The sequence below is a fragment of the Rutilus rutilus genome (genome assembly GCF_951802725.1).
Source record: "Rutilus rutilus genome assembly, chromosome: 10".
NCBI classification, from domain to species: domain Eukaryota; kingdom Metazoa; phylum Chordata; class Actinopteri; order Cypriniformes; family Leuciscidae; genus Rutilus; species Rutilus rutilus.
Genome location: NC_140215.1, coordinates 30968019 through 30995945, shown reverse-complemented (window position 1 = coordinate 30995945; position 27927 = coordinate 30968019). Strand labels below are relative to the sequence as shown.

The 27927-nt window shown below is 38.0% G+C and overlaps 1 protein-coding gene across 2 annotated transcripts; it reads left to right on the top strand.

The window, feature by feature from the left end:
- The first annotated feature begins 197 nt into the window (after nt 1-197).
- Nucleotides 198-27927, top strand: galnt5 (polypeptide N-acetylgalactosaminyltransferase 5). Of its 2 annotated transcripts, none has more exons than XM_084421093.1 (10): nt 198-2106; nt 2227-2393; nt 3328-3447; nt 3668-3803; nt 4245-4364; nt 17284-17401; nt 17733-18062; nt 18221-18301; nt 18414-18557; nt 27392-27927. In XM_084421093.1, exons 1-10 carry the CDS (start codon nt 1028-1030, stop codon nt 27527-27529), a joined length of 2433 nt encoding a protein of 810 aa, XP_084277219.1. In that variant the 5' UTR covers nt 198-1027; the 3' UTR covers nt 27530-27927. The 2 variants fall into 2 exon arrangements, with proteins under 2 accessions (XP_084277219.1, XP_084277220.1); XM_084421094.1 differs by having other exon boundaries at nt 584-723.

The following is a 27927-nucleotide window of genomic DNA, read 5'->3' as shown; positions in this document are numbered from 1 at the left end:
CCTAATCCAAAAACCAACTGTAGCCTAGTGATATTATTTGTGTATGTTTTAAACGAGTATATTGACTAACATACAGTTACAAATATATGTCTAACTCGAACCACACCCTGAACAGGATTTCATTTGTCAGTGCGTTCAAAATATCGCTGTATATTGACACGTTGTCACATAAAATGTGTTTAGCCTACGTGTAAAACAGGGCAGGTCTGATGTGCAGGAACTACGGGCTTAAAGGAGGATGTCCTTAACCCAGTGGATTGGAACGTGTGTGCGCGCTTAGAAGTGGCACCAGATAATTGTCGAAACGAACCTTTAGAATATCGAAACGAGTCAGAAAATATTCATTTGAGAAGACCGGAGCAGCACGTGTGTGTGTGATGATAAACTTTGCGACGACGATCTCAATTGGAAGTTCCACGCGACTATTTCAGCGTTCTTTGAAACGAAATATCTAAAATGGATTTATTGTGGATCTAATATGTCTTTGAATGCAAAACTGCGGAAGTTTGCCAGGACAACAGAGTTTTAGGTCATACTGCAGAAATGTTGCCACGCAGTCGTTTTTGAGTTCGGGATGTTTAGTGAAGTAGTACCCCTCTATGGCTACGTTCTCACACTTGGTGTTTGGCAATAACAACATTTACAACATCATGTTTTGGTACTCTTAAATTGTCTATTTACACCACCAGTCACAAGTGGAATAAACATCGTCTGCATGCCCAGGTAAACCACAATCAAATCCCGTTTCTATTATCGCGATAGTTTGAATAACTACTGTAACTATAGTGACAGAGTTGTTTCATTTTAATTCTGCAAACTTTTGCGGCTTCTCTGCTATGTTGTTAAAACGTTGGTTCAAATTGAACTCATTCCTTTTGTTCCATTTTGGCCCACTAAGAACATAAATAGTCTCTCTGTTTCTAATTCAGTTGCGACTTGTTAATATTTCAGTTAGGCACATCAGTTTAAGAATGTGGAGTCAGTCAGTACTGCACGGAGTGTGAACATAAAAAAAATAAAAAATAAAATGCGGTTTAGGAAGTATTTCAGAGGCAGTGGGAGGGTCCTAGCGTTTGTGTTTATCGCATCTGTAATCTGGCTCCTCTTTGATATCGCAGCACTGAGGATATCCTTCAGTGATGTGAATCGGGATCTCAAAGAGAGAGAGATTGTACTAAAACAGGGAAGGAGTAAAGGCAATGTAGAGGATATCTTTAAACATCCTCTGCAAAAAGTAAACGTAGAAAAGAGGGAGTTTTTTAAAAACAAAAAAAGGTTTGAAAAGAAAGCTGATGAGGTTTACAGAAAGTGGCCAAAGTTTAGGACAGAACCCCAAGCTCTGCTAAACAACGATATACATTTGAATTCAATGTTAATGGCTGACAAGTCTTTTGTGGAACAAAAGGATGTAATTAATCAAAACAAAGTGAATCTAACTGTGAAATCACCTGTGGAAGGAACAATTATTAGCATCCCTCCAAAAACAAATGAGACAAAAACTGAAATTAACGGCAAAGTGAACAGTATATCTGCAAAGATGAACAAAATAAATGCTGCTGTTGGACAGACAGAAGCAAATCTAGATGTTAAAGCACATTTACCTACTAAAGTACTGCCTGCTGTCCAGGAGAAAATGTATTCTCCTGCGCTCAAAGAAAACACTTTGGAGAAAGTAAATCATACGAATGACACACTAGTGATGTCACATAAGAAAGTACATGTAGATTCAGGTTTACAAAATAACTTGAGTAATGATTTTCTCAAACCAACAAAGACTGATAAACCGAAAAATATTATTGACAATAGAGAGAAACATGCCAATATTTTCAACAAAACTAAACCAGACATTACTAAAAAAACTGTGGAAATAGCACACTCTCCTAGTGTGCGAGTGAGGAGGTCAGGAGAGCTTCATAAGGTTATGGCCCTAGATGTGACAGACTTACCCAGAGATCCGCAGGCCGTGGGACAGTTTGGACAGCCTGCAAGTGTTCCCAGAGATAAAGAACTGGAGAGTCGAAGACGCTGGAGTGAAGGATATTTTAATGTATTCCTGAGTGAACAGATACCAATAGATAGAGCCATTCCAGACACCAGACCCCAAACGTGAGTTTGAACCATAGAATAATTTTGTTGTATTCTGGGAGGTCATGGCAAATTTTATGTAATGGCAAGCAGATGTAGCACTGATATATGTGTAACACCTCCATATCCTGTATTGTTTAGATGTTCAGAAAATCTTGTTCATGATGACTTGCCCAACACCAGCGTGATCTTCTGCTTTGTGGATGAGGTGTGGTCAACTCTGCTACGCTCAGTGCACAGTGTGCTCAACAGGTCTCCTCCACACCTGCTGAAGGAGATCATTCTGGTGGACGACTGCAGCACCAAAGGTCTGAGGGACAATTCTGTGTTGATTTACTTGCATTTTAAATAAATTATTTGAATCATTTGAGGTGAGGTCAATGACAGGGTTTATGTCTAATAGTTCAAAGCTTTAGACCTCACACATAGTATTAAAGTCCAATTTGGGTGATTCAAACTCACAAGTCATCAGCACTAAATACGAGGGTAAACATGATACAAAACAGGCTTATGTTTCACAGTCATCTATACATTAACTGTTTACTTCTTCAATAAGGAACTCTTTTGACTACTTGAAATCTTGAAAAGTTTATTTATGTTATAATCTGTTCTTTAAAGGTCCTGTTCTTCGTGATCCCATTTTTGAAACTTTAGTTAGTGTGTAATGTTGCTGTTAGAGCATAAATAATACCTGTAAAATTATAAAGCTCAAAGTTATGCCAAGCAAGATATTTTATTTAACAGAAGTCCCCTTTCAAAGCCTACAGTGAACGGCTGGTTTGGACTACATCCCTCTACTTCCTGCTTTAATGACGTCAGTAGAACAGTTTTTTTACTAACCTCCGCCCACAGGAATACACAAAAAAAGGGGGCATGGTCTTGTTGCGCTCCCACGGAGAAGAGGAAGAGTTGCGTTTGTAGAGTGTGTTTGTCGCCATGTCGTCGAGACGCTGTTATTTTCATCCCGGAGTCAAATCACCACTAACACTGAGCGCATGCATCTCCACGTTATGGTAAGAGGCGTGACCTTTCCGGGCAACGTGCGCTAAGCTGCTGTCGAATCACAACACAGGAACCGCTGGCACAATTAGAACTCGTTACGTATTTCTGAAGGAGGGACTTCATAGAACAAGGAAGTCATCAGCCTGTTTTTAGGACAGTGAAAACAGCGGTATACAGATAAGTAAATTATGTGAAAAATACTGTTTTTGTTTCTCTATGAGGGATTTTTTTGTGTTCTAGACTACCTGAAGGAGAAGCTGGATGTTTATATGTCTCAGTTCCCTAAAGTACAAATCATCCGTCTGAAAGAGAGACAAGGCCTCATCAGAGCCAGGATTGCAGGGGCCAGTGCTGCTACAGGTACTGTACACTCGCACTCAGTTTAATTCATTTTACTGAGAAAGCTTCAACACATACAGTAGCAATATGCTACTGTCTGTCCTTGGATTTGTGCTTAATTTAATTGGTTTGGAAATTGGGATACATAGCATAGACAGCTGGTATCTCTGCTATAAACAATAAATGTTGTTTTAGTGTTTGGCTGTAATGATTGTTTCAACAGATGTTGTTTCATCTGCAGGTGAAGTGTTGACATTCCTGGACTCTCATATTGAGTGTAACGTGGGGTGGCTGGAGCCACTGTTAGAAAGAGTTTACCTGGACCGCAAAAAAGTGGTCTGTCCTGTTATTGAGGTCATCAGCGATAAGGACATGAGGTAATGAAGTATATTCAGTCTTGCAATTAAATAACTGTTGAGCTCCCCTTACGGATTTTTTTTTTAATGGGAATATACTGCAAAATATAATGCATTTCCATATATGGGAAACTAGTGCTTTTATTTTTCAATACACTGCAATATATGCATTGACCATGTATGGCTATATATTAATGAATATAAATATTTATAAATGAAGACAAAAATAGCATTACATGTAATATTCACAAAGTTGTATCCTTTATTGTGTACATATACATACATGTTCCTATATAAATGTGAATGCATGTTCTCACACACACACACACACACATATTCACGGAATGAGTTACAACAGATTTCTAGTTCCCAGCATGCTTTGCTTCTGACTGACTTCTGAAAGGAGTGCAGTTAAAATTCATGCACTAAAATGTATTTTTTTGTTTGTTTGTTTTGTTTCAGTTACATGCTTGTTGATAACTTCCAAAGAGGCATTTTCAGATGGCCACTGGTGTTTGGCTGGAGTGCTCTACCTGAAGAATATATTAGAAAGAACCAGGTCAAGGATTCAGACCCCATCAGGTAACGTCAGTGTAATGGCATTGGTCAAATCTGAACTACGACAAATCTAAAATTCACATCTAAACTTCACAAATCTTGGGATACATGGACAACAGGACATTCTGAGTAAACAACACATTTTTTGTGAATTTACAATGCACGATGGGGCTAACAGCAGTTTCTAATCTATCAGTCATACACTACCAGTCAAAAGTTTTTTAATGCTTTTAAAAGAAGTATCTTCTGCTCACCAAGGCTGCATTTATTTGATTAAAAATACAACAAAAAAACCTGTAAAATTGTTAAATATTATGACAATTTAAAATATCTATTTTCTATTTTAATATATATTAAAATGTAATTTATTCCTGTGATCAAAGCTGAATTTTAAGCATCATTACTCCAGCCTTCAGTGTCATATGATCTTTCAGAAATCATTCTAATATGCGGATTTGATGCTCAAAAAACATTCATTATTGTTATCAATGTTGAAAACAGTTGTGTAATTTTTTTTTTCAGGATTCTTTGATGAATAGAAATGTCAAAAGAACAGCATTTATTTGGAATATAATCTTTTGTAACATTATAAATGTTTTTTCTGTAACTTTTGATCAATTTAATTAATACAAATTCTTACTGACCCCAAACTTTTGAACGGTAGTTTTTAATATATAAACGTTATTACAGGCTCTAGGCCCAACAGCAGGACATACACCATACAAAAAAAAAAAAAAAAAAAAAAAACTGTTACATAAACATATACAATACACCCTTTTTCACAAAAGTCTTAAAAGGCACTCATACCAATGCTTCCATAGATGTGATTGATATCGGACCGAGCTACACCTGGGGCTTGTGAGCCTTACTATAATATAGTTTTGTGACTCATCAAGTCGACACATAAACTTAAACATTAGGTTCCTCAAGAGGGCCTTTAAACAGCTTAGCCTCAAGTCACAACAAAGCTTACTGGCACTGCTGCTCCTGGGCTTCTTCAGCAGTATCCTCAGACAATCATTATATGCTACCTGCAGTTTGCGCATGGTCTCCTTTTTGTAGTTGAATGGGGCTGCATACATAGGGGTACAGTAAGCACGAAACAAGTGCACTTTCACATCATCAGAACAGTAATGAAATTTCCTGACTAACATGTTCGCTTGGACATACAACATTCGTCTTTGCCTATACATGTCAGCATCATCTTCCATCTTGTCAGTAATGATATGCCCAAGATACTTTGTACAGTTAGATACACAGATACATTGCCCTGACAGGTAAAACATAGGGAAGTGCCACTTCTGATCTTCCTTAGTCCTACAAACCAACACAACACTCTTCTTTGCATTGTACTGTACATCAAACTCACCCCCATACTTGGAGCATATATCCAACAACTGCTGGAACCCAACAGTACTGGGGGACATAACAACTAAATCATCTGCGTACATCAGGTGGTTTAACAGAGTGTTCCCTATTACACAACACGTCTTACATATCCCCAACTGCTTAGAGAGGTTGTCCATGTATAAGTTAAACAGGGCTGGAGACAGAAGCCCCCCCTGCCGTACTCCACTGCTTACACTGAATGGTGACGATAGGCTATTTCCCCATTTAACCTGCATGCTTTGTTTTGCATACCAGTAAGCCAGTATACGTATGATGCATCCCGGCACACCCCTAAGCATAAGTTTAGTAAAAAGCTTATGATGATTTACTCTATCAAATGCCTTGGACGCATCAATAAACCCAATAAACATTGTAGAGCCCTGCCTTCTATAGGATTCAACAGCTTCTTTCAATGCATAGATACATAGATCAGTACTGTGTTGAGACTTAAAGCCAAATTGATTTTCCGTGGTGTAAATGAGCCCACTCAGTCTATCTACTAGCATCTTTTCTTACACCTTTGAAAGAGTGCTAGCTAGAGCGATGGGTCTATAGTTGTCCAAAATCCCTATTTTCCCTGCCTTGTCCTTAATGACGGGCACTAATGTGACGGTCAACATGGTGTCTGGCAGTATACCATGAGTCATCAGCCCTGTCAGGCAAATGGATAGAAGGGCTGACACTCTGGGGCTAGCTAACTTGAGATGCTCCGCAGTGATGTTATCTTTGCCACTAGCTTTATTATCAGCTAGTTGCTCTATAGCATTATAGACCTCATTGGGAGTAAAGTGGATTACATCCTCATTTAACTCACCCACACAATAGGGCTGACTTTTAATGCAATTAAACAGAGTTGCATAGTGCTGCCTCCACAGCTCTGCTATATTTTCTGCACCAGATACACCTTCTATATGGCAAGGCAATATTGTCTTGGCCCTATTTGTACCTTTCACCTCCTTCCAAAACTCAGTGACATTGTTGCCAATCAAGTTTTCAGCCATAGAGTGAGCTCTTAAGGCTTCCTCATGCTTTTCAACAAAGCGCACTGCATATTTATATCTAGCCCTGGTAAGCTTTTTGTGTTCTAACTCTGGCCCCTGTCTGGGTTTACCAGCTATAACCCAGGACCTATGAGCCGTCTTAGCAGCTTCATGGTGGTCAACTACATACTTATTCCAACCAGGTTTGATATTCTTAGCCTTTCTGGGGTGTATGTGTAGAGGACGACTGGCATCATGTATAGCCCTCACTTTACCATTGTGCATTTCATATAGGTCATTACAGTGAGTGACATCATCACAATTAATATTTGAACATAAAATAGCACCCATGGGTAACTGTACTTCCCTTAGGAGAGCATCCGACCTGCCACAATAGTACAATACATCCTCTCTATTTAGTTTATCCCAATCCACTTTGACCATGTTGGCACCATCTTCTGTCAAACTACTGCAATCAGGTAAGTTAGCAACATTTATAATCATAGAGACAGGTAAGTGATCAGTTGTAGTCAACTCATACAGAATTTCAACTTTTTCCAGACTTTCATGAGCATCGGCTGTACAAATTACATGATCCAACCAAGATGTCGTGTTCCATGCTTCACTGACGTAGGTATAACTACCAGCAGGTAGGAAATTCATACTGGAAAGAACCAGTTTACTATCCTGACAAAACTGTAACAAGTGCTGACCAAAGAGAGATTTGTCATCAGAAATGTCTGCAATCAAATCACCCATCACAAATATATTTGCATATGTACATTCCCTAATATAAGAGTTCAAAAAGGCCAATCTATTCATATATTCATCTTCATTTTTATAGCAGTCATATGGGGTATAGACATTTAAAATAATAAAAACATTCATAGAATGCACAACTTTAATTGCAATGCACCAGTCCACCTCTAATCTGATAATACTATTCATTGGATCATATTTCTTATGCCACAAAATGGCCACACCTCCAGGTATTCTACCCCGCACCAATTTGGTGCTTAAATCTGTTGTGGATTCTCCTGCTCCATGAAAATCACTGTGGATAGAATTGAGTTTATCAAGGTCCTGCTTGGCTAAAAATGTCTCTTGCAGGCAGATAATGTCTGTGGTCTCCAGTAGCTGGCCAACCACAATCCGATGTGCTCTGTCTCCAGCACTCTGTCCTAGGCGCAAGCCTCGTGAGTTGTATGACACCACTCTGAGCACCATCACTGTTGCTAGTACTAGGCATCAGGTGCCCCTGATCCCCTTACAGGCACATTCAACACTGATATTGGCACAGCTATAGATTTAGGTTTGCGTGCCTCATAGAATCGCCGCACGAAAGTGCCTTCCGGCCACAGCTCTGGATTATACATTTCATCTACTTCTTTGCACTCTGCGGTTATTTTAAAAGAACTGAACCGACTTTGCACAGCTTCTAGCTTTTGGCAGGTTACATTACGCCCAAGTTCATCTTTCATATAGTTAGTCAAAGTCTCAGAGTCCAAATCAGGTGAGAATTTTGTTGCAAATACACTCACCAGTTTGGATTTTATGACTCGGATGTCTCCTCCCGTACCAGTTCCAACAATGCCAGCAGTTTTTGTCCCTTTGTGAGGATTCAGGCGAGGTCTGGGCTTTACTGAAGCATTTTCAAGGACCTGTTTCCTGCGGTTGTTGCTCCTCTTGCCCTGGACCAGGTTCCACTTCACATGAGAATCTTCCTTTGCAGCACTGGTTAGCCTGCCCAGGCCTAAGGCAGAATTCTCCATCTAGCTTGAATCTCCTTCGCTGGTCTGACCCTCCATGTCATCTTGGGTCTTCTCCCAGGCTTGAGGAGGTGACACTCTCTGAGTCATTGCATGTTTGTTGGTTTGGAGAACAGGTCCTCTCCTCAAATTTGTTCTAGGCTGCTCAATAGCACTCAGTCGTTGGTTTATGTCCGTAGTGATAATCCGCAGATCGTTACAGGTGTTTGTCTACAGAGAAACAGCCTGTTTCATAGTTGTAATATCCAAACTAAGTTGTTCAATCTTACCAAGCAGACAAGACACATCAAGGCTGTCGAAAGTCACAGGTGGAAGTTCATCAAGATGGTGAGAAACAAACCGAGGAACATTTTCACCAGCTTCATTAAGGAGCTTAAGGCAACTCCTGATGTTCTTTAAGTCTTTTTGAGGCCCAGTGTGAGCCACAAGCTTGCGAGTAGAGCCTGGACACAGTTCAAAAAGCAATTTAGTGGAGTTTACAATCCATTCTGATCCAAAATGGTCCTCAGCCATCAAAACAATCTCATCCTGCTTCACAGTTTTGAGCTTGACAAACAAAAAGTTCAAAAACTCATCTTCTACAATCACTTGCCCTGTATCTGTGCGGTAGATTTCAGGTTTTGTTCGAATTTTGCTCCTGCCTGTAGCAGCTCCACATGCTGCGGGAGCTATCTTGGATTCGGATCTTGTCGGATCTTAATGTTACAAAATGTTACAAAAGCTTTCTATTTCAGATAAATGCTGTTCTTTTGAACTTTCTATTCATCAAAGAATCCTGAAATAAAAATGTAAATAACTGTTTTCAACACTGATAATAATGAGAAATGTTTCTTGAGCATCAAATGAAATCATCACATTATAATGATTTCTGAAGGATCATGTGACTCTGAAGACTGGAGAAATGATGCTGATAATTCGGCTTTGATCACAGGAATAAATTACACTTTACTATATATTCACATAGAAAACAGCTGTTTTAAATTGAAACAATATTTCACATTATTATTATTATTATTTTTTTTTTTTTTTTTATTATTATTATTATTATTATTTTTTTTTTTTTATCAAATAAATGCAGCCTTGGTGAGCAGAAGAGACTTCTTTTAAAAACATCAAAATCTTACCGATCAAAAACTTTTGACTGATAGTGTATGTCAATGGGAATTAAGGCGTAATACTAATGTTGTCCCTCAGAGAAAGCCAAAGGATAAGAAAGCCTTTAAGGTCTCATAGATAAAATATATGATATTTTATCATATCATAGATCAAATATATATACACATTTTATTTTAATATAGTTTGAGAGTTTAATATAATCAGTTTATAAAAAATCAAATGTTGCCAGACATGACTAAATGAGTTCCTGTCCAGTTAAATGAAGATACAATGTTTTTATTTATCTTTTAACATAATACATAGAATAATACTTCCCTAAAGGGACTCATAAGTACATGGCCATGTATCGCCGTATCGTTTACATGAGTCGTTGGTGCTTCGACTGCGATAACTGCCTCTTCCAGGTATATTTTTTACTGTGTTATCAGTCATTTTTACATGTAGATAATATCTCTGCGCCCTTTCTCTCTTTACTGTGAACAAGTGATTTACATAAAGCATATCCTTAATATTTAATTGGTCAGCAGATTCTCATTCACAGGAGAGATTTTAGTTTGTGTCCCAATTCATTCATTTTGTTCAACAATTAGATGACCCAGCTCATTTCAATTCATAAAAAAAGAAAGTTGTACACGTAAAAAAATATTCAAACTCATTGCTTCTTTTATAAATGAAACACCATATTGTATAAATGTCCATGCAGATACTACACTCTTACAAATTAACTATGAAGAACCATAGTAGTTCCCTATCAGTCAGTCATGTTGGATGTTAAGTCAGAACTGAACTGACGAATTATTCAAATCTCGTCTGAGAGCCCAATCACTAGAGCCCGACCGATATGGATTTTTTGGGGGCCGATACCGATATTGCGGAGTAAAAAAAGTCTGATATCGATATATTGGCAAATATTCTTTATGTGTATATTATAGCAGTGGTTCCCAATTCCAGTCCTCGTGACCCACTGCTCTGCACATTTTGTAGGTCTCTCTTATCTGACACACTCAGTTCAGTTCATGGAGTCTCTCCTAATGAGCTGATGATCTGGTTCAGGTGTGTTAAATAAGGGAGACATACAAAATGTGCAGAGCAGTGGGTCACGAGGACTGGAATTGGGAACTACTGTATTATAGTACAGTACCAGTCAAAAGTTTGGACACACTTTCCCATTCGTGTGTCCAAACCTTTGACTGGTACTGTATATAGAATACAGTCACATTTATTTATATAGCACTTTTTACAATACAGATTGTTTCAAAGCAGCTTCACAGAGATAACAGGAAAATAATGCAAAAAAGTTTGTTTCCAGAAGAAAAAAACATCACAGTCCAGCTTAAGTAAGTTCAGTGATGGTTCATTTTTGATGAAAAAAAGTTATTAATTTAGTTAATTTTTATATATAGCCGCTCTGGAGTAAACCGTGATGTCATCGTCCAGCTCAGTTCAGTTCTTGTATAATAGTGTCAATGCAGGCAGATCAATATTATTGGTGAATATTAAATTAAATGTTCAATTTAATGTCCCCAACTAAGCAAGCCAAGCCAATAGCAACAAAGGTGGAAAAAGGCGACAGTGGCAAGGAACCAAAACTCCATCAGGTGGCAGAATGGAGAAAAAAACCTTGGGAGAACCCAGGCTCAGTCGGGGGGCCAGTTCTTCTCTGGCCAATGACCGAACAGTGTATGATTATGATTCAGGCAGCATTATAGGTCAGATTGGTTTGGAACAATCAGAATATTATCCAGTTCTATCTGGTTGAAGATCGTAGTTACGCCGGTATGGAGACGGGTTTGTTGAGGATGGCTGTCGTGTCGATGAGGCCTTCACAGGGGAGAGTGTAGTTGACACAACCTCTGCTGACACTTCAGGGATGCGCCGTGGTCATGTGTCTAGGTTCAGGTCCTCCGTCTGGTCTGGATACAGCCTGGATCCGGCTGACTACATCATGCGTTGTGGTCGTGTTTAGGCGCAGGTCCACCATCTGATCTGGATACGGCCTGGATCCGGCTGATTACAGTAAAACCTGGAATAAGCAGAAAGACTAACATTAGCATAGATGCCATTCTTCTTATGATGTAACGAGTGCATTCCCATGTTATAGGAAGTGTTTCCGGTTCCGGCTGACCTAATTTATGCAGCCTAATAATCATTTAACTGATTTGAATAATAGGAATGTATAATTTTCTATGTGTATGCCAGGTTAAAGAGATGTGTTTTTAGTCTAGATTTAAACTGACAGAGTGTGTCTGCTTCCCGGTCAATGTTAGGAAGACTGTTCTAGAGTTTAGGTGCTAAATAGGAGAAGGATCTACCGCCAGCAGTCAATTTTGATATTCTAGGTATTATCAACTGGCCAGAGTTTTGAGATCGCAATAGACGTGAAGGACTATAATGCGTTAAGAGCTCGATCAAGTACTGGGGAGCTAAACCATTTAGTACTTTGTAAGTAATCAGCAATATTTAAAAATGTATACAATGTTTAATAGGGAGCCAATGCAGTGTTGACAGAACCGTGCTAATATGGTCATACTTCCTGGTTCTGGTAAGAACTCAAACTACAGCTCGTACAAAACGCACCAGCTAGTTTATTATGCGTTCTGGGCAACCACCCATAAGAGCATTACAATAATCTAGCCTTGAGGTCATACTTTGAATATATTGAACATAAACAGAATATATTATTTACATTAACACTTTTTTTTCAATGATCACTCAAATGTGGTGATCAAACCACCACCATGATGGCGTTTCCACTTATAATGAAGTTATAAGCGGAAACGCCACGTGAAAGCTACATTTGATTTTACTTAGCTACATGTGCGCCTGTGTTTTGTGTCGTAACTCCGTGAGAAATATCTTGTGATCGACGCAATGGATTATGTTGATTTTGGACAAATTTTTATCGTGAGAATCTGCTGTAAATAATGGTTTACAATCACCATTGACTATTGGAGCATGTGTCATGAAGTTATGAGCGAGAATGTGACATAAATGTTGTATCCATATATTATTTACAAATGGGTCTTGCAGGGCTTCACATACAAAACCATGTTTAGTCAAAGCCCAAAACAGTTATACTTGTTGTATTTTACTCCTTAGGCTTGGGGTGTTCCTGGTTTTATGCTTGGCTTGATTCCATGTAAATGGTTGTAGCCTATAGCCTATGTAGGTCGCATCAATTTAAAAAGAAAAAAGTTTGAAAGCCACTACCCTCCCGTTGCATGTGCACCATCTCCTTCTCTGGAGTCAGAAGCATCTGAGGTCGCTTCGTGCCACTCATATTCCGGGCATGCTCAATCGTGCAACTGATGAGCTCTCACGACAGCCTACGCTTCCGAGAGAGTTGAGATACTCCATCCCCAGGTGTTCCAGCTGATCTTGAGATGCTTCGGAGCTGCACTGGTACACCTGTTTGCCTCTCCGACACGTCCCATTGCCGGTTGTTTTACTCCCTCCCCCAGTGAGCCTACTTGCACAGACATTGTGCAAAGTCAGGGAGGATGAGGAACAGGTCTTGCTAGTTGCACCCTACTAGCCCAACTGGACCTGGTTCCCAGAACTAATGCTCCTTGCAACAGCCCCTCCCTGCCGCATTCCTCTGAGGTAATACCTCAGAGACCGGGGCACCCTATGGCACCCGCGTCCAGACCTCTGGAACCTTCACATGTGGTTTGTGCACGGAACACGGAGGACTCCCTCCATCCTGGAAGTGTATGTTGCTGCTATTGCCGGAGTATTGTTGGAGTTCATCCAGCACCCTGCAGCAATCAGACGCAGAGCAGAGTCCACTCTACCCTCTCTGTTCGGTGTTGACTTCTCTCTAACTAAGCTGAATATACCACAGAGATTGTCCATATGTAGCACTGCGCTAATGGTCAATTTCATATGTGTAATTCCCACATGACACCTCCCTACGGGTAGGATGTGGTCTTCTTTCTGCTTGGAAAAGACACGCTTTCCCAGTGTTATCCAATAATCTCAATGAATGGGTTAGAAGGAACAGCAGTGATTGACCCTCTCTGCGTAAAGCCCTGTCCCATCTTCCGCCCCAGTAGGTGCGGGGGATAAGGTGGCTCACGTGGAGCGCTGGAAGTTCAGTCGACATAGGAAGTCGATGTCAATTGTGACTGACTTATAGATAACGTCTAGGTTACTATGGTTTAGGGATGGCGAAAACTAAAAAATTTCTTGACCGACCACCGAGCATCATTAGCCGGTTGAAACCGGTTAACCAATCAGTTTAAAATATGCTACGCTATTTGAAATAACAGCCATTTCGAGCCATTCCTGCAATTTCGCAACTTTGTCACATCTCTCTGCCGCTCTGCCTCCCGCTCACACACACAAATGTTTGTCACATTTCCTACCAGCTAGCATAGATGACACGGTAGGTTGGCTTTGGCTACCTTTCTCACCCGAAGAGGCTTGCGGGTGTCGCGTTTTCAGGATACCGCGTTTCCATTCATTGAAATTGCGAATTGAAAATACGCACAGTGGAAACACGCTTGCATGAGGTGGTTTTTCAGGCAATTCCAAAAAGGAATATTTTGCAAAACTGATATGGAAACAGTTTTTGCGCATTTACAGTCACCTGACTTAGAAGACGCGGTGTGTTTGAGGTCCATGTATAGCTACGCAAATAATAATTATTTTATATTATTTTATTATAACATTTAATAGGCTATATTTAGAAGACGCTTTTATGCAAAAAAGGAACAAAGCTGAGTGTGGAGCGCACACTGCCTGGCACGGAGGCGCGGCCGCGAACACTTGCATTTTCCTATCAACAGTGGAAATAACTTAAAATACTCTATCATTTCTGGTCATACAGAAAATAATAATACATTATTCTCAACTACTTTTATTTGTGTAAACTCAGAATAACAAGAAAACGTTGCGCTTTTATAAAATAAAATAAAACAATCAGACGTACTTTCATGATCTCCGTAAACTGGAGCGCGAGAACTGAAACAAAATATAGCCTAGGCTAAAGCTTGAAATGTCCACTTTAAAACAAACAAATTCGAATCGAAAGCTAATACCTTCTGATTATGTAATCCGTATGAAAGGTGCCATTTCTCTCTAAAATAACATCTGCTTAACAGTGGAGATGGAGATGTGATTTTAGCCGACACTTAGAAAACAATAGTTTATATTAATGGCTCTTCTCATTCAGCACTGCTGGAAAAATATCGATTCCAGGTTCTAATTTGGCCTTAGAAAACCAGTAAAATAGACATGTTTTCCATATTAATTTGTGAATATTTTAAATGTTTCATAAAGGGGCAAAAAGTCATAAACAAAAATCTGAAAATTCGTCGATATTTAGCCTACTTTTTTGCGCAGCAGTTGGTGTAGCCAGTTCAAATTAAAAATGTTGGTGTTCAACTTTGCGTTTTAAAAAGACAACAACAGTTCATTTTGCGTTTTTCAATTACGGGTTAAAAAAGGAAAAATGAATGGACACAAAAGTAGCCTACATGGATCGTTTGGACAGAATACGAGACAGAGTTCTTTATTAAATTCATAAAAGAAACAATAATTAGCCTTCTCGGAGCAGAAATGAGGGCGAAACACCCAGAAACTCCTTATATGTGTCGTTCGCAGTATAAGGGTCTTTCCCTGCCATTAATGCTTGGATAACACGCCACGTCTCCTTCCACTAATAATAATGTCTAATGCGGTGGCTATGATATTATATAAACCAACGTCCATTGCCGTGATTTTTGGAATGACTTATCGCGAGAGAAAAAAGGACGTTTTAGTCGCATAACATCGGTTAAATGGAAACGCCGTCATTTCGCAATAGTTTTTTATCGACATTTAGATAATAGTGCAAAACATTTGCGCAAATCTGTAATGGAAACGCGGCGTGCTACTACTGTATTTAAGCACTGTATCACACAAGTTGCAACTTACATCTGTGTCATTCTTTTTGGTGAAATGGTCCCACACACTACTTTTCTTTGCACGCTTCATCCTGTCGTCTGCCCTGGCTCTAACCTTGAGTGTTTTAGCCTGTAGACTTTACTTTTCGCAAACCTTGTGAGCGCGTGAACCCAAACGCTGTGACCTCGCACAAAATGTTTTTATTGGTTTATTAAAGGGTTAGTTCACCCAAAAATGAACATTCTGTCAGTAATTACTCACCCTCATGTTGTTCCAACCATGTAAGTCTTTCGTTCATCTTCGGAACACAAATTAAGATATTTTTGATGAAATCTGACAGTTGTCTCACTCCTTCATAGGCTTTCAGAGGGACCGAAACTCGCCGGCCCAAGTAATAGTCCAAGTGACTACAGTGGCTATACATTAAGTTTATCATGCGACGACAATACTTTTTGTGCGGAAAAACAACAAAAATACGACTTTATCCAACTATTAGTGTTCTTCAATGTGGGCCTCTGGCGAGAGTTCACGGGAGCGCCAGGACGCATGCGCGAGAACTGAGATTACGGCATTCTTCTTCTACTACTTGTTACTGGCTGCTCACTCCTTGGGAGTATTACCGCCATCTACTGTACAAGATGACGTCCCGACATTGCCGGAAGCACAAAACGGTCTGTTTATAAGCAGAGGAATGTAAGCTATTGAATTCAACACTTATTGTGATTTAGGTCTCGATGATGTCGGGACGTCATCGTGTACAGTAGATGGCGGTAATACTCCCAAGGAGTGAGCAGCCAGTAACAAGTAAGTTAGTAGTAGAAGAAGAACGCCGTAATCTCAGTTCTCGCACATGCGTCCTGGCGCTCCCGTGAACTCTCGTCAGAGGCCCACATTGAAGAACACTAATAGTTGGATAAAGTTGTTATTTTTGTTGTTTTTCCGCACAAAAAGTATTGTCGTCGCATGATAAACTTAATGTATAGCCACTGTAGTCACTTGGACTATTTTAACAATGTTTTTAATAACTATTCTGGGCCGACGAGTTTCGGTCCCTCTGAAAGCCTATGGAGGAGTGAGACAACTGTCAGATTTCATCAAAAATATCTTAATTTGTGATCCGAAGATGAACGAAAGACTTACATGGTTGGAACAACATGAGGGTGAGTAATTACTGACAGAATTATCATTTTTGGGTGAACTAACCCTTTAAGTACAAACAGGCGAGTTATGAAAAATTGAGTGTGAGGGATTTGTTTACTTCACACAAAAAGATCTTGGAATGAGATGGCTAACTGTAGTAGTGTTTAGTCCACTGTCTATAATAGCCTAATTTAGAAATCACTTTTTTTTTTTTTTACTGACTACCGACAACTTTGATCGGTTAACGTTGATGCGGTCAACCATCGGTCAAACGGTCATCGGTTAACATCCCTACTGTGGTTACTATATACGTTACGTCCTTTCGCCACAATTGCTGCACCACCGCTGAGCGACCCGGTCACCGGCTCTGCTCCTCAGCGCAAACCTGAATGTGCATTGCACACCCGCTTTCTTATATACCCGCTCTGCGGAGCAGAGTTCACGATGCAAATCTTGCACGCCAATGTGCACTGGCTCGTTTAGTTTACACTCGAAGGTTGTTGGGCTCTAAGGCGAGTTCCCAGTTCGTCAGTTCAGTTCTGACATAATGTCTCTGTTCCTTCCTTCAGGGAACGGGGTTTACAATACAAATCTAGACGTTTATGTGTGTGTACTTTCAGTTCTAATTGGGGTTCTAATTGTGTTTTTATTCTTGCACAGGTGTCCTGTTATGGCAGGGGGTCTTTTCTCTATAGATAAGAGCTATTTCTATGAGCTGGGGGCATACGACCCAGGCCTGGATGTCTGGGGTGGTGAAAACATGGAAATCTCTTTCAAGGTAAATTAGCAAAGGTGCATTAGCTGAGACCAGAGACCAAAGATTTAAAGTGATCTTTTTTTTCTTTTTCTTTTTTTTTATAATATAGTTTTATAATATTTTATAATATTTATAATATTTTTAATTATTATTGAGTTAAATTATTAAGCACAGTCTTGTAGACATATCAGCATGGACTTTTAATGAAAAACAGAAATATGACTATGTTTAGTCTAAAACTTGGGGATTATTTTTTTTTTTTTTATGAGTCCTTTTAAACTTTTATTGAGCTTACTTAAATAATTGTATAGATTGTTCAGTGGTAGCACGTAATGTGTTACTTGTGCTGTAGATCTGGATGTGTGGTGGTGAGATTGAAATCATTCCCTGCTCACGTGTCGGACACATCTTCCGTGGCGATAATCCTTACAAGTTCCCTAAAGACCGTGTGAAGACAGTCGAGAGAAACTTGGCCAGGGTTGTAGAGGTGTGGCTGGATGAATATAAAGAGCTCTTTTATGGTCATGGCTACCACCACCTACTGGACAAAAGTGTGACTGATATAGGAAATCTGACAGAACAGATTCAACTGAGAGAAAAACTCAAGTGTAAAAGCTTTAAATGGTACTTGGAGAATGTGTACCCAGACCTGGATGCCCCTCTGGTCAAAGCTGAAGGAGTGGTAGGTAGAAAATATATAAACTTTAGAGGACATTTATTGTAGAAGATATATTATTTGATTTGCCTAATTCTTCTGTAACTAATCTTAGAGAGATTCTTCTTGCATTGTTTTTTAGTTCTATTGTTTTCTGTTTAGAAATTTACATCTGTTTTTTTCAGATTTTTAATGTTGGAGCCAGAAAATGTTTGGTATTTCAAAATGGCATATTTTCATTTGATAAATGTGAGCTCACAAATAAGGTAAATCCAATTCAGATGTATTATTCACATGGGTATTCTATTCTGCTGTATAATCTTTCATCTGTTCACTGTTTCACAATCTTTCACTGTTCTGCTTTCTCATACCTCACAGAGTCAACAATTTAGCTACACCTGGTTAAGGATGCTTCGACAGAACACTTCCTGTTTGGCTCCTCAGGAAACACAGATTATCATGGAACCATGTGACAACACTAAGCCACATCTCCGCTGGATGCACAAGTCTGGTAAAGTTTTGGTAAGTCCTGGGCAAAATGTAATCTCTAGGTATAGCATCGATACCCTTCAGCCGTGACTTATTCACCATACAGCACTAGCTTTGAGTACCTTACTGTTTTATAAAACCACACAATACAAATATTAAAGCCAAAAATATGTATTAATGCTACTTTCATGAAGTAAAATCACTAAATGCTTTCCTTCTGCTGGAAAAAATTGTCACTGACCATGAACAGCAACAAAATATTTATAATCCTATGTGTAATATGCATCATCTCATGGAGCTCAAATTAAATAGATTTGGAACTGTTCTCATTCTGTCTCTTTTTTTTATGTGATATTTCCTCATAAAAATACAGCTGCTTATCTCTCAGCATGAGAAATATCACTGTGGTGATATTGACACGGTTCTCTTAAGTTGAAGCTCAGCAGTGAGAACGTCGCTCCAGCACTTTCTTTGATTTAAGTTTGACCTCTAGTAGCTCTGTAGTGAGCTTTCTCACTTATGTCCACTCACAGACATAATTTCCCTCGATTCGATATGTAAAATAACGTCCTTGTTTACACCCTTGTTTCAGTTCCTTTCAATATGAAAGTCTTTGTATGGAAGTAAAATAATGACAAATGTTTTTGAAACAAAAATGCTTGTTGAATTGCACTACTTGAAAAAATATGCATTGCATTAACCATGCTTGCTTTTGATTGCATTGTATTTTTAGGGCTTGCATTTTTATGGGCTGAAATTCAACATGGTTGTATATTTAAGCTGTGAATATTTCAATTCAAAACATTTCACACACGTTTGCATTATTAAAAATTCAATAATCCATATTCACCTTTCAGATTTCACTTCCAAAATTTACATTCTGTTTAAAAATGCAACCTATAATATAGGGCAGCACGATATTGAAGAAAAATGCGATATGCGATAACTCATATGATATGCAATACGATAATGCTTAAAGTGTGTAAAATAAACTTAAATTATCTTTAAAATATATTAAAAATGATATAACCTTAAATATACGTGTTTCACATTCTTTTTATGACAAGAAAACATCCCTACAACTTCTGAAAGTGAACAGCATTGTTTTACTGTAGCATAAGAAGTGTTATTTTAACATCAGTGTAAACCACAGGGTTTAGGGTTTCAGGTTATCCTACATTAGGTTTATTTAACAACAGAAACTGAATAATCAAATGTAAAAATAAACATTGCTTAGTTTTCACTGTATGAATTACATATTTAGGCTACTGATTCTTATTAAAGCTACAAAAGTTATTCAGCCAAGAGCAGTGAGTGATTTTTTCTTTTTCTTTAGTTCATGACCCCAGTTATTGCAAGCCGTTGCAATATGCATATCGCGATATATACATTTGCGATATTTCGATAATTTCGATATATTGTGCAGCCCTACTATAATATTCGACAGGCAATGTATGGTCCATTTTATTTCGCTTTACAAATTTGCTTCCACAAATTCAGTGGTTCAAATTCAACAGAACATTCAACATTTAACATCCGGGAACGGCAGGAATATCAGTAGATTGCCGGTTGATAATCTCCATAGCTGTTAGTCGACATTACCAGCAGGAGTTGCAAGCGGCTGTTGATGACTAGAGCAATGGGTGAGAGAGCCATTCATTCATGGAAAACGGATTTACAGAAATGGAGCAAGTGGTAAGTATTTGTGATGATTATCAGGACCAGTTTATATATGGAAAAGCTGATAAAGACACAAAAGCTGTGTTTACATTTAAGTCTTAATAGTTAGTTTTGCACATGTAAGCAGCTTTCTCTACCGTGAATGAGATTATACTGTTATTCCCTGATGCTGATGTACAGATAAAGCGTTAAATCTGATGTAGTAGACATATATTCCTCTCGGTTGTTTAGTTTTCTTAACTTTATATTGCCACTGTGCTGCAAAACTGGGGATTCCCTCAATAAGTCATTCTCCAGGATTCCCCTGCGGTCAGGACTCTTAACGCTTAATGGACTAATACAGTGATGTAAAAGACCAAACTCGCACCTTATTGGGAATGTAGGCTATATTAGATATAGGAACAGGCAAGCGGACTCAGAATATGAACGTAATGCGCAAAGTTTCACGCTAAGCGATTGTGAAATACTGGCTAAAGTTGGCTGCTAAGCGATTGTGAAATGCTGGCTAAAGTTGGCTTGACATTGCATATTCGATATTCGCACATTTAGGGACCGTCTCTAAAATGACATACAACATTAATACACACGTTTCTAACTTCAGTAGCATTTGAAGAGAATGACTTGCAGTCATAAAACCAACTGTAAATTGTTCATGTATGTGTCAGGCATGATGCTTGAGATAATACACTTTTTAGATAATTGATATTAAAATAAATATGAGAGTATGCGGTAGGCCTACTGAAAAAATAGCAATACACATGATTTGACAGTTTATTTAATTAAATATCAAAAATCTAAAAGGTGTGCATGCCTGGCACCTACATGAACACTTTACAGTTGGTTTTATGACTAAGTCATTCTCTTCCAATGCTACTGAAGTTAGAAACGTGTGTACCAATGTTGTATGTTACTTTAGAGACGGTTCCTAAATGTGCGAATATCGAATATGCAGTGTCATGCCAACTTCATGCCAATATTTCACTGGGAATCGCTTAGCGTGAAACTTTGCGCGTTACGTTCATTCTGAATCCGCTAGCCTGTTCCTATATCTAATATAGCCTACATCCCCAATAAGGTGCGAGTTTGTTCTTTTACATCACTGTATTAGTCCATTAAGCGTTAAGAGTCCTGACCGCAAGGGAATCCTGGAGAATGACTTATTGAGGGAATCCCCAGTTTTGCAGCACAGTGCCGCAATATAAAGTTAATAAAACTAAACAACCGAGAGGAATATATGTCTACTACCTCAGATTTAACGTTTTATCTGTACATCAGCATCAGGACATTATAACCTCGTTCACGGTAGAGAAAGCTGCTTACATGTGCAAAACTAACTGTGAACACTTAAATGTAAACACAGCTTTTGTGTTTTTATCAGCTTTTCCATATATAAACTGGTCCTGATAATTACCACTTGCTCCATTTCTGTAAATCCGTTTTCATGAATGAATGACTCTCTCACCCATTGCTCTAGTCTTCGTCAACAGCCGCTTGCAACTCCTGCTGGTGATGTCGACTAACAGCTATGGAGATTATCAATCGGCAATCTCAGTAGATATTCCTGATATTCCTGCTGTTTTCGGATGTCAAATGTTGAATTTTCTGTCGAATTTGAACCACTGAATTTGTAAAGCAAAATAAAATGGACCGAAAATTGCCTGTCGAATATTATAGGTTGTATTTTATAAACAGAATGAACATTTTGGAAGTGAAATCTGAAAGGTGAATATGGATTATATAATTTTTAATAATGAAAACATGTGTGAAATGTTTTGAACTGAAATATTCACAGCTTAAATATACAACCATGTTGAATTTCAGGCCATAAAAATGCAAGCCCTAAAAATACAATGTATTAAAATGCAAGCAGGGTTAATGCAATGCATTTTTTTTCAAGTAGTGCAATTCAACAAGCTTTTTAGTTTTTTTTTAAACATTTGTCATTATTTTACTTCCATACAAAGACTTTTATATTGAAAGGAACTGAAACAAGGGTATAAACAAGGACGTTATTTTACGTCTCGAATCGAGGGAAATTATGTCTGTGAGTGGGCATAAGTGTGAAAGCTCACTACAGAGCTAATTTCATTTTTGACAATATGGGACCTTTAAATAGTATTTTTGCGGTTTTATATTCACATAAACTAGTATATTTCGTGGTATACATCGGCTACAGTGCTCCTAGTAAAAAAGTTAGTCTCGCTTAGATAAACACGGAAGCGACTGAAAGCAGCTGCCTATTAGTGGGTACCGAATATACCCGAATATAAAATGTCAGTACCAACTTGGTACTGAAGTACTGGTACTTTTGACAACCCTACTAGAAATGCAAGCTATGTGTTCTCGTGAACAATAGATATAACGATGCAAGCTGATAGAGATGGGAACCCAGCAACCACTTGAGCAAGTATCATCAATAAGTCATTTGATAATGATTACAAAACCTTTATACTCTTTTGATAAATTAAAAGCCATTAGGAGTGATAATGAATGACAGGAGCGTGCTCTGAAGCTGCATCAACATGTTAAGCATATCTAATGAAAACATTACCCTTAAAATAAAAGAAAGGTTGTTTTTTTTTCTTTACTTTACTTTAACCTTCTCATACATGTCAGGCAGTGTCAGGTTTCATATAGTGGGTATGAGCGTGACGTCACCTAATCACACTGAGTGGCAAAAAGACTGAGCATTACACAAAACTCATCTAAAACGGGAAAGAGCTTTGAGATTGACTGTACAAATAGACTTGACAAGAAATCTGAGGTATATATTTACAGACTTCCTGAAAGCTACAGAACAGAGAAGCAAATAGATCGTTGCAATTCATAGAAACAACTGGACTCCAGGCAGTGAAACGTGGATTTGCAGTTATCATATTGTCAATATGTTGAATTTTGGGGTAAAATCATACACTATATATTGTATTGTTATATATTGTATTGACAATTCCTCAATTAAATATTTACCATCGTATATTCTGCATAATTGGATGTTTTTAAATAAACACTGACAAAAACTATACAAGTTTTAGGGCTGATATAAGTGATCACCGGGATTTAGACCTACCTATATTTTATTTATATAAAGTGTTCACAGGCAAATTTGCTTTATGTATTTCCCCAACGTCAAAATCAGGCACATATAAATGTCAGGAAACATGATTCCTGGTTGCATGTCAATATCCATGGGTCACTGGATCTTTGTTAAGTTGTTAAGGAACACTGTATCGAGTCCAACCTTTAGTTTAAACTGATAATCGTTTGTTTTACTGGCGTTTTCGCAGTTTCCCCTGTTAAATCCAGTCATGCAGCAGCTCTTCTGCCACTCAGTCCAGCTGATGCATACCCACTATTACAAAATGTATTTTAGCTACTTAATCAAAACCTTTTCTAATCTTTACAAAACATATTGCTTGAAAGGTCTGAGTCTCAAGTTTCCATGTTTGGTGTCTGTTTTGTGATAGAATTGAAATTTGGATAGAAATTGATCAATTTGTTACAGAAGAACCTATCAAAAAAATGACAATGGAATGTGGGTGACACCCGGTGGAAACTTGTGGTACAGCGCCTAAACAAAATCTCATAGAACTTAAATTTTTGTGAAATCAACTTAAAATTTGATGATATAGACATATAGTAAAAATGATTGTGTAAAATATATATTTTATATAAAATAAAAAATATTTTGTACAGTACATTTGATTTACAGTAAATTTAAACTTCCAAAACTTTTTAATTCTTTCATTTTTTGAAGTGCTCAATAGTCTGCTGAGTGTCTTCTAACTTAGATAACTAACTTACAAGACCAAACTTAGGTCTATATTCCAAAGCATTGTTGAATAACAACCATTTAAGTTTGGAAAGTGCATTTTCACGTCTATTCTCAAAAAGGGGGTTACAGTTAAGGGGTTAAAAATTACCATGGTAAAACAGAGTTCCAAAGGTAATTTTAACTGTCATCAACCAAACCGTATCCACTTCTGATACCTAAAATAAATAATGTTTACTGGCGATTTAAGCAAAGCCCTAAACTGTAAAATCAAACAAAATTATCTGCAGCACATACTTACATTGTTTGTTAAAAACATGACCTCAGACCCCCGTAGTAAATTTAGTACTTTTGGAGAATTGTTGAGGGGCCTGTGCCCCAGTAGTGCTCAAACTCTTTCAAACTGTATGGACTCAATCATTAAGACTGTCTTTGCCGCCATCTAATGGCATAATAATGTAACTTTCACTAAAGTCGAAATCACAATCACTAACGGACCATTTCACAATATCAAATACAGTTGAACAAATAATATTTAAATGAACAATAGCCATTATAAAAGTATAGGAAGTTTTTACAATAGGAAATAAACAAGTAAACAGTTAGTACAGGAAATGACTCTGAGTTACATCAAAATTAATTGTGAACTTTTATAAAGATAAGTTTGGTCATTAACTTTTAAATGCATCATTATGCAAAAACACATAAGGAGAGTTCTCCGCATTAAAGATCAACATGCTAATACATTTCTATCCGACACAGTAGGACATTAAATTGAATGTGAAGGATTTTAACTGTGACACGATGATTGACAGGGTAGTTTAAACGGTGACAGGATCTATGTAACTGAGCGACAGAGTGGTCCGCTAAAGATGCAATTATGATGAATTAGTATGTGCCAAAGCTTGCCTACTAATCTGCTACAAACTCAAAAGTATGGACTTTTTCTTCACAAAATCAGTACAGAATTTTAGGGTGTAATATAAGTAGTCAAATTGAGACGCGGCATTAATAAATTCTTAAATTCAACAATCAGTTTGTAAAATTAAAATTAAAAACTGTTTTTTTTGTTTGTTTGTTTTTTTATGATAGAACAAATAAATAGCATATATATATATATATATATATATATATATATATATATATATATATATATACAGTACTGTGCAAAAGTATTAGGCATGTCAATATCCCCCACCCCCGTCCCCGTCCCCGTCCCCGCCCCCCCAAAAAAATGGTTTTAAGTCAGTTATTTATATATTTACAAGATGCTTGAAGAAACCTTCCTGCAAAGCTACAGTACTGTGAAAAGTACTGGCACTTGTGTTAAAATGCTAGCCTGGATGCCAGCCGAACTTAGCCCCGCCCACAACATTTTTAGGTCGGGAAGTTCGGTCTGGACTCGATCCGTTGAGGAGCTATTATGCCCGAACAAAAATTGTTCGGACCAATCAAATTGTCAGGGCGGGCTTTATACGATGATGGACAGATGAGCAACGTAATCATCTACATCACCAACGAGCGCTTGGGTTGAATTCGTTAACAACAAAGATGACTGCCGCTGGAGAATTGAGACTTCACGAGTTCACACTTACAAATAAGTCAGATAGAATAAATGCATATTTGACGTGCTGTCCGAGGAGAGGCTCCGGGCTCGGTATTCGGCCCGAACCCAAAGTACTCCCCTATTCCAGGCTGTGTGTGGAAGAACAAGCCGAGAGTAGTGGAGGGATGCTGAAAACTGTCAAGGAATGTTAGGTGAGTTGACAAGAGTGAATATATGTTTCCTCTCATGCTGATAGGGTAGACCTGGTGTTTGATGACAAGTTGATTGGATTGATTATGTGAACGTGCTCCTGCCGAACTTTGTTTATGAAATATTATGTGTAGATTCCGCCATCGCGTCTGTTATAGAAGATATCGACAGCGCATTAATTTTAAAAAGAGGAACAGAGAACCGCGATCAAGGCATTTGTCGATCGGAAACATGAATGAAAACTTACTCCGTTGCTCTGATTGGTTGTAGGTCTATCCAATTGAGTGCAGAGGCATTTTCCTTCCTGATTCGGTTGAAACACGCCCCATAATCAAAGCTCAATGGAGCAGAATCAGACTCACATTCTGACTAGAATCTGAGTATGACGACGTCAGGCTATTAAAATGCTGTTAAGTGAGAATGATTTCAAAAATAAGATCACAAATTGAATTTATTTATGATTTAACTTCTATTAACTAATTCAAATCAATATATGGTGTAACGACCCTTTGCGTTTAAAACGGCTTTTGTCAAGGTACACTTGCACATAGTTTTTCAGGTAGCTTTGCAGGAAGGTTTCTTCAAGCATCTTCGAGACGTTCCCGCAGTTCTTCTGGATTTAGTTTGTCTCAGTTTTTTCTGTTTCTTCATGTAATCACAGACGGACTCGATGATGGTGAGATCAGATCATACCGGCTGTTGTCAGACTCTTTGTGCATACACAAATCTCACTGGATTATTACAATTATTGGCAAAAAGAATGTTTGGAAATGTAAACTGCTATTTCCTACTGACACACTACAGCAAAAGATATAAATAACTGACTTAAAACCATTTTTGGGGGGGGACGGGGGGTGGGGGATATTAACATGCCTAAGACTTTTGCACAGTACTGTGTGCATATATATATATATATATATATATATATATATATATATATATATATATATATATATATATATATATATATATAAAGCACTTATGAATATGATGATATGCTTAAAGCACATGGAGTCCCAGGTATATGTAATATTGTGTGTGTGCAACACAGAGAGTATCTGTCCAACTGTTTACTGAAACTTTTTCATTGAGTTTTATATTCCAATTACTGTGTGAATGACGAGTTTTATTCAGTCCTTTCATCTGATAGTGAGCACCACACCATTCAGAATCACCAATAAACTCATTTTAAACAAAAGCCCTGACCTTTATGTTCAGATTATGCATAATAATGGGAACATTGGAACATCTTGGAGAGAGATTTACTGTGCTGACTGTAGTAAATGTATGTGACACTGTTAGAAGATGCTGAATGGAGAATGACATTTGACAGCTGCTGCGAATGAAACTGTTTCTGTGAACTTCAATTTATCTGTTCTTCAAATAAAGCAATTTAATGGGTTCAGAACACCTGGAATATAATTCACTAAACCTTTTGTGGTGCTTTTTTGTCCTTTTGTTTGAGCTTGACTGGATCAGTCTTGTCTTACTGTTTCCCGATCTGGCAAAAAAGCTCTGCATCAGACTGATACAGATACTGAGTATCAGATCAGTGCATCCCTAGTTGTATGTACTCTTGGGTACCTAGCTCAAGATTTAAGTGTGATTAGTTCAAGTGTGTAATAATGTTTTGACCAAAGTCTACCTTCTATATCTGTTTAGACGGAGCATGTGATGATAGAGAGTCATTCCCAACCCATCTGTCTGGAAGCTGGAGTTAAAGCTGGCATCTACCTTAAGAACTGTGATCCCATCAATACTTTTCAAAAATGGCAGTTCACACACTACTACGCTCAGTGAGATGCTTCAGAATATCACTCACATATTCTCCATCACAACTTTCTCCTCTGTCTATTGATATTTCTTTATTTTTATTATTATTTTATTTTTTGTCTTTAAATATGTGTGGTTTGAGGAAAAGGTTTTGTGTAAGGTATTACATATGCAATGCATATGTGCATTTGTTGTTTGAATTTTATTACATTTTTTTATTTATTTTACATTTTTACTCATAATTGTTTGGGGATTGATCCAGGTGTCTCTTTTTGCCAATTCGGATTATTCATATTTTAGGGGTTTTGTGAGAAATAATTTTGGATATTGATAACGAATTACACACAGGGGTTTTGTACAACAAAACACATTTTTAAAAACCCGTGTGAGGATTGTTTCACAATAAAGTTCAACTTGTCTCTGAA

What these genes read in the sequence shown, in the direction of transcription:
- galnt5 (XM_084421093.1), top strand. Translation starts at nt 1,028, where the DNA reads ATGCGGTTTAGGAAGTATTTCAGAGGCAGTGGGAGGGTCCTAGCGTTT. An exon ending in ACATGGAAATCTCTTTCAAG is followed by an intron (nt 17,402 to 17,732) that starts GTAAATTAGCAA and finishes CTTGTGCTGTAG; the next exon opens with ATCTGGATGTGTGGTGGTGA. An exon ending in TGGTCAAAGCTGAAGGAGTG is followed by an intron (nt 18,063 to 18,220) that starts GTAGGTAGAAAA and finishes TGTTTTTTTCAG; the next exon opens with ATTTTTAATGTTGGAGCCAG.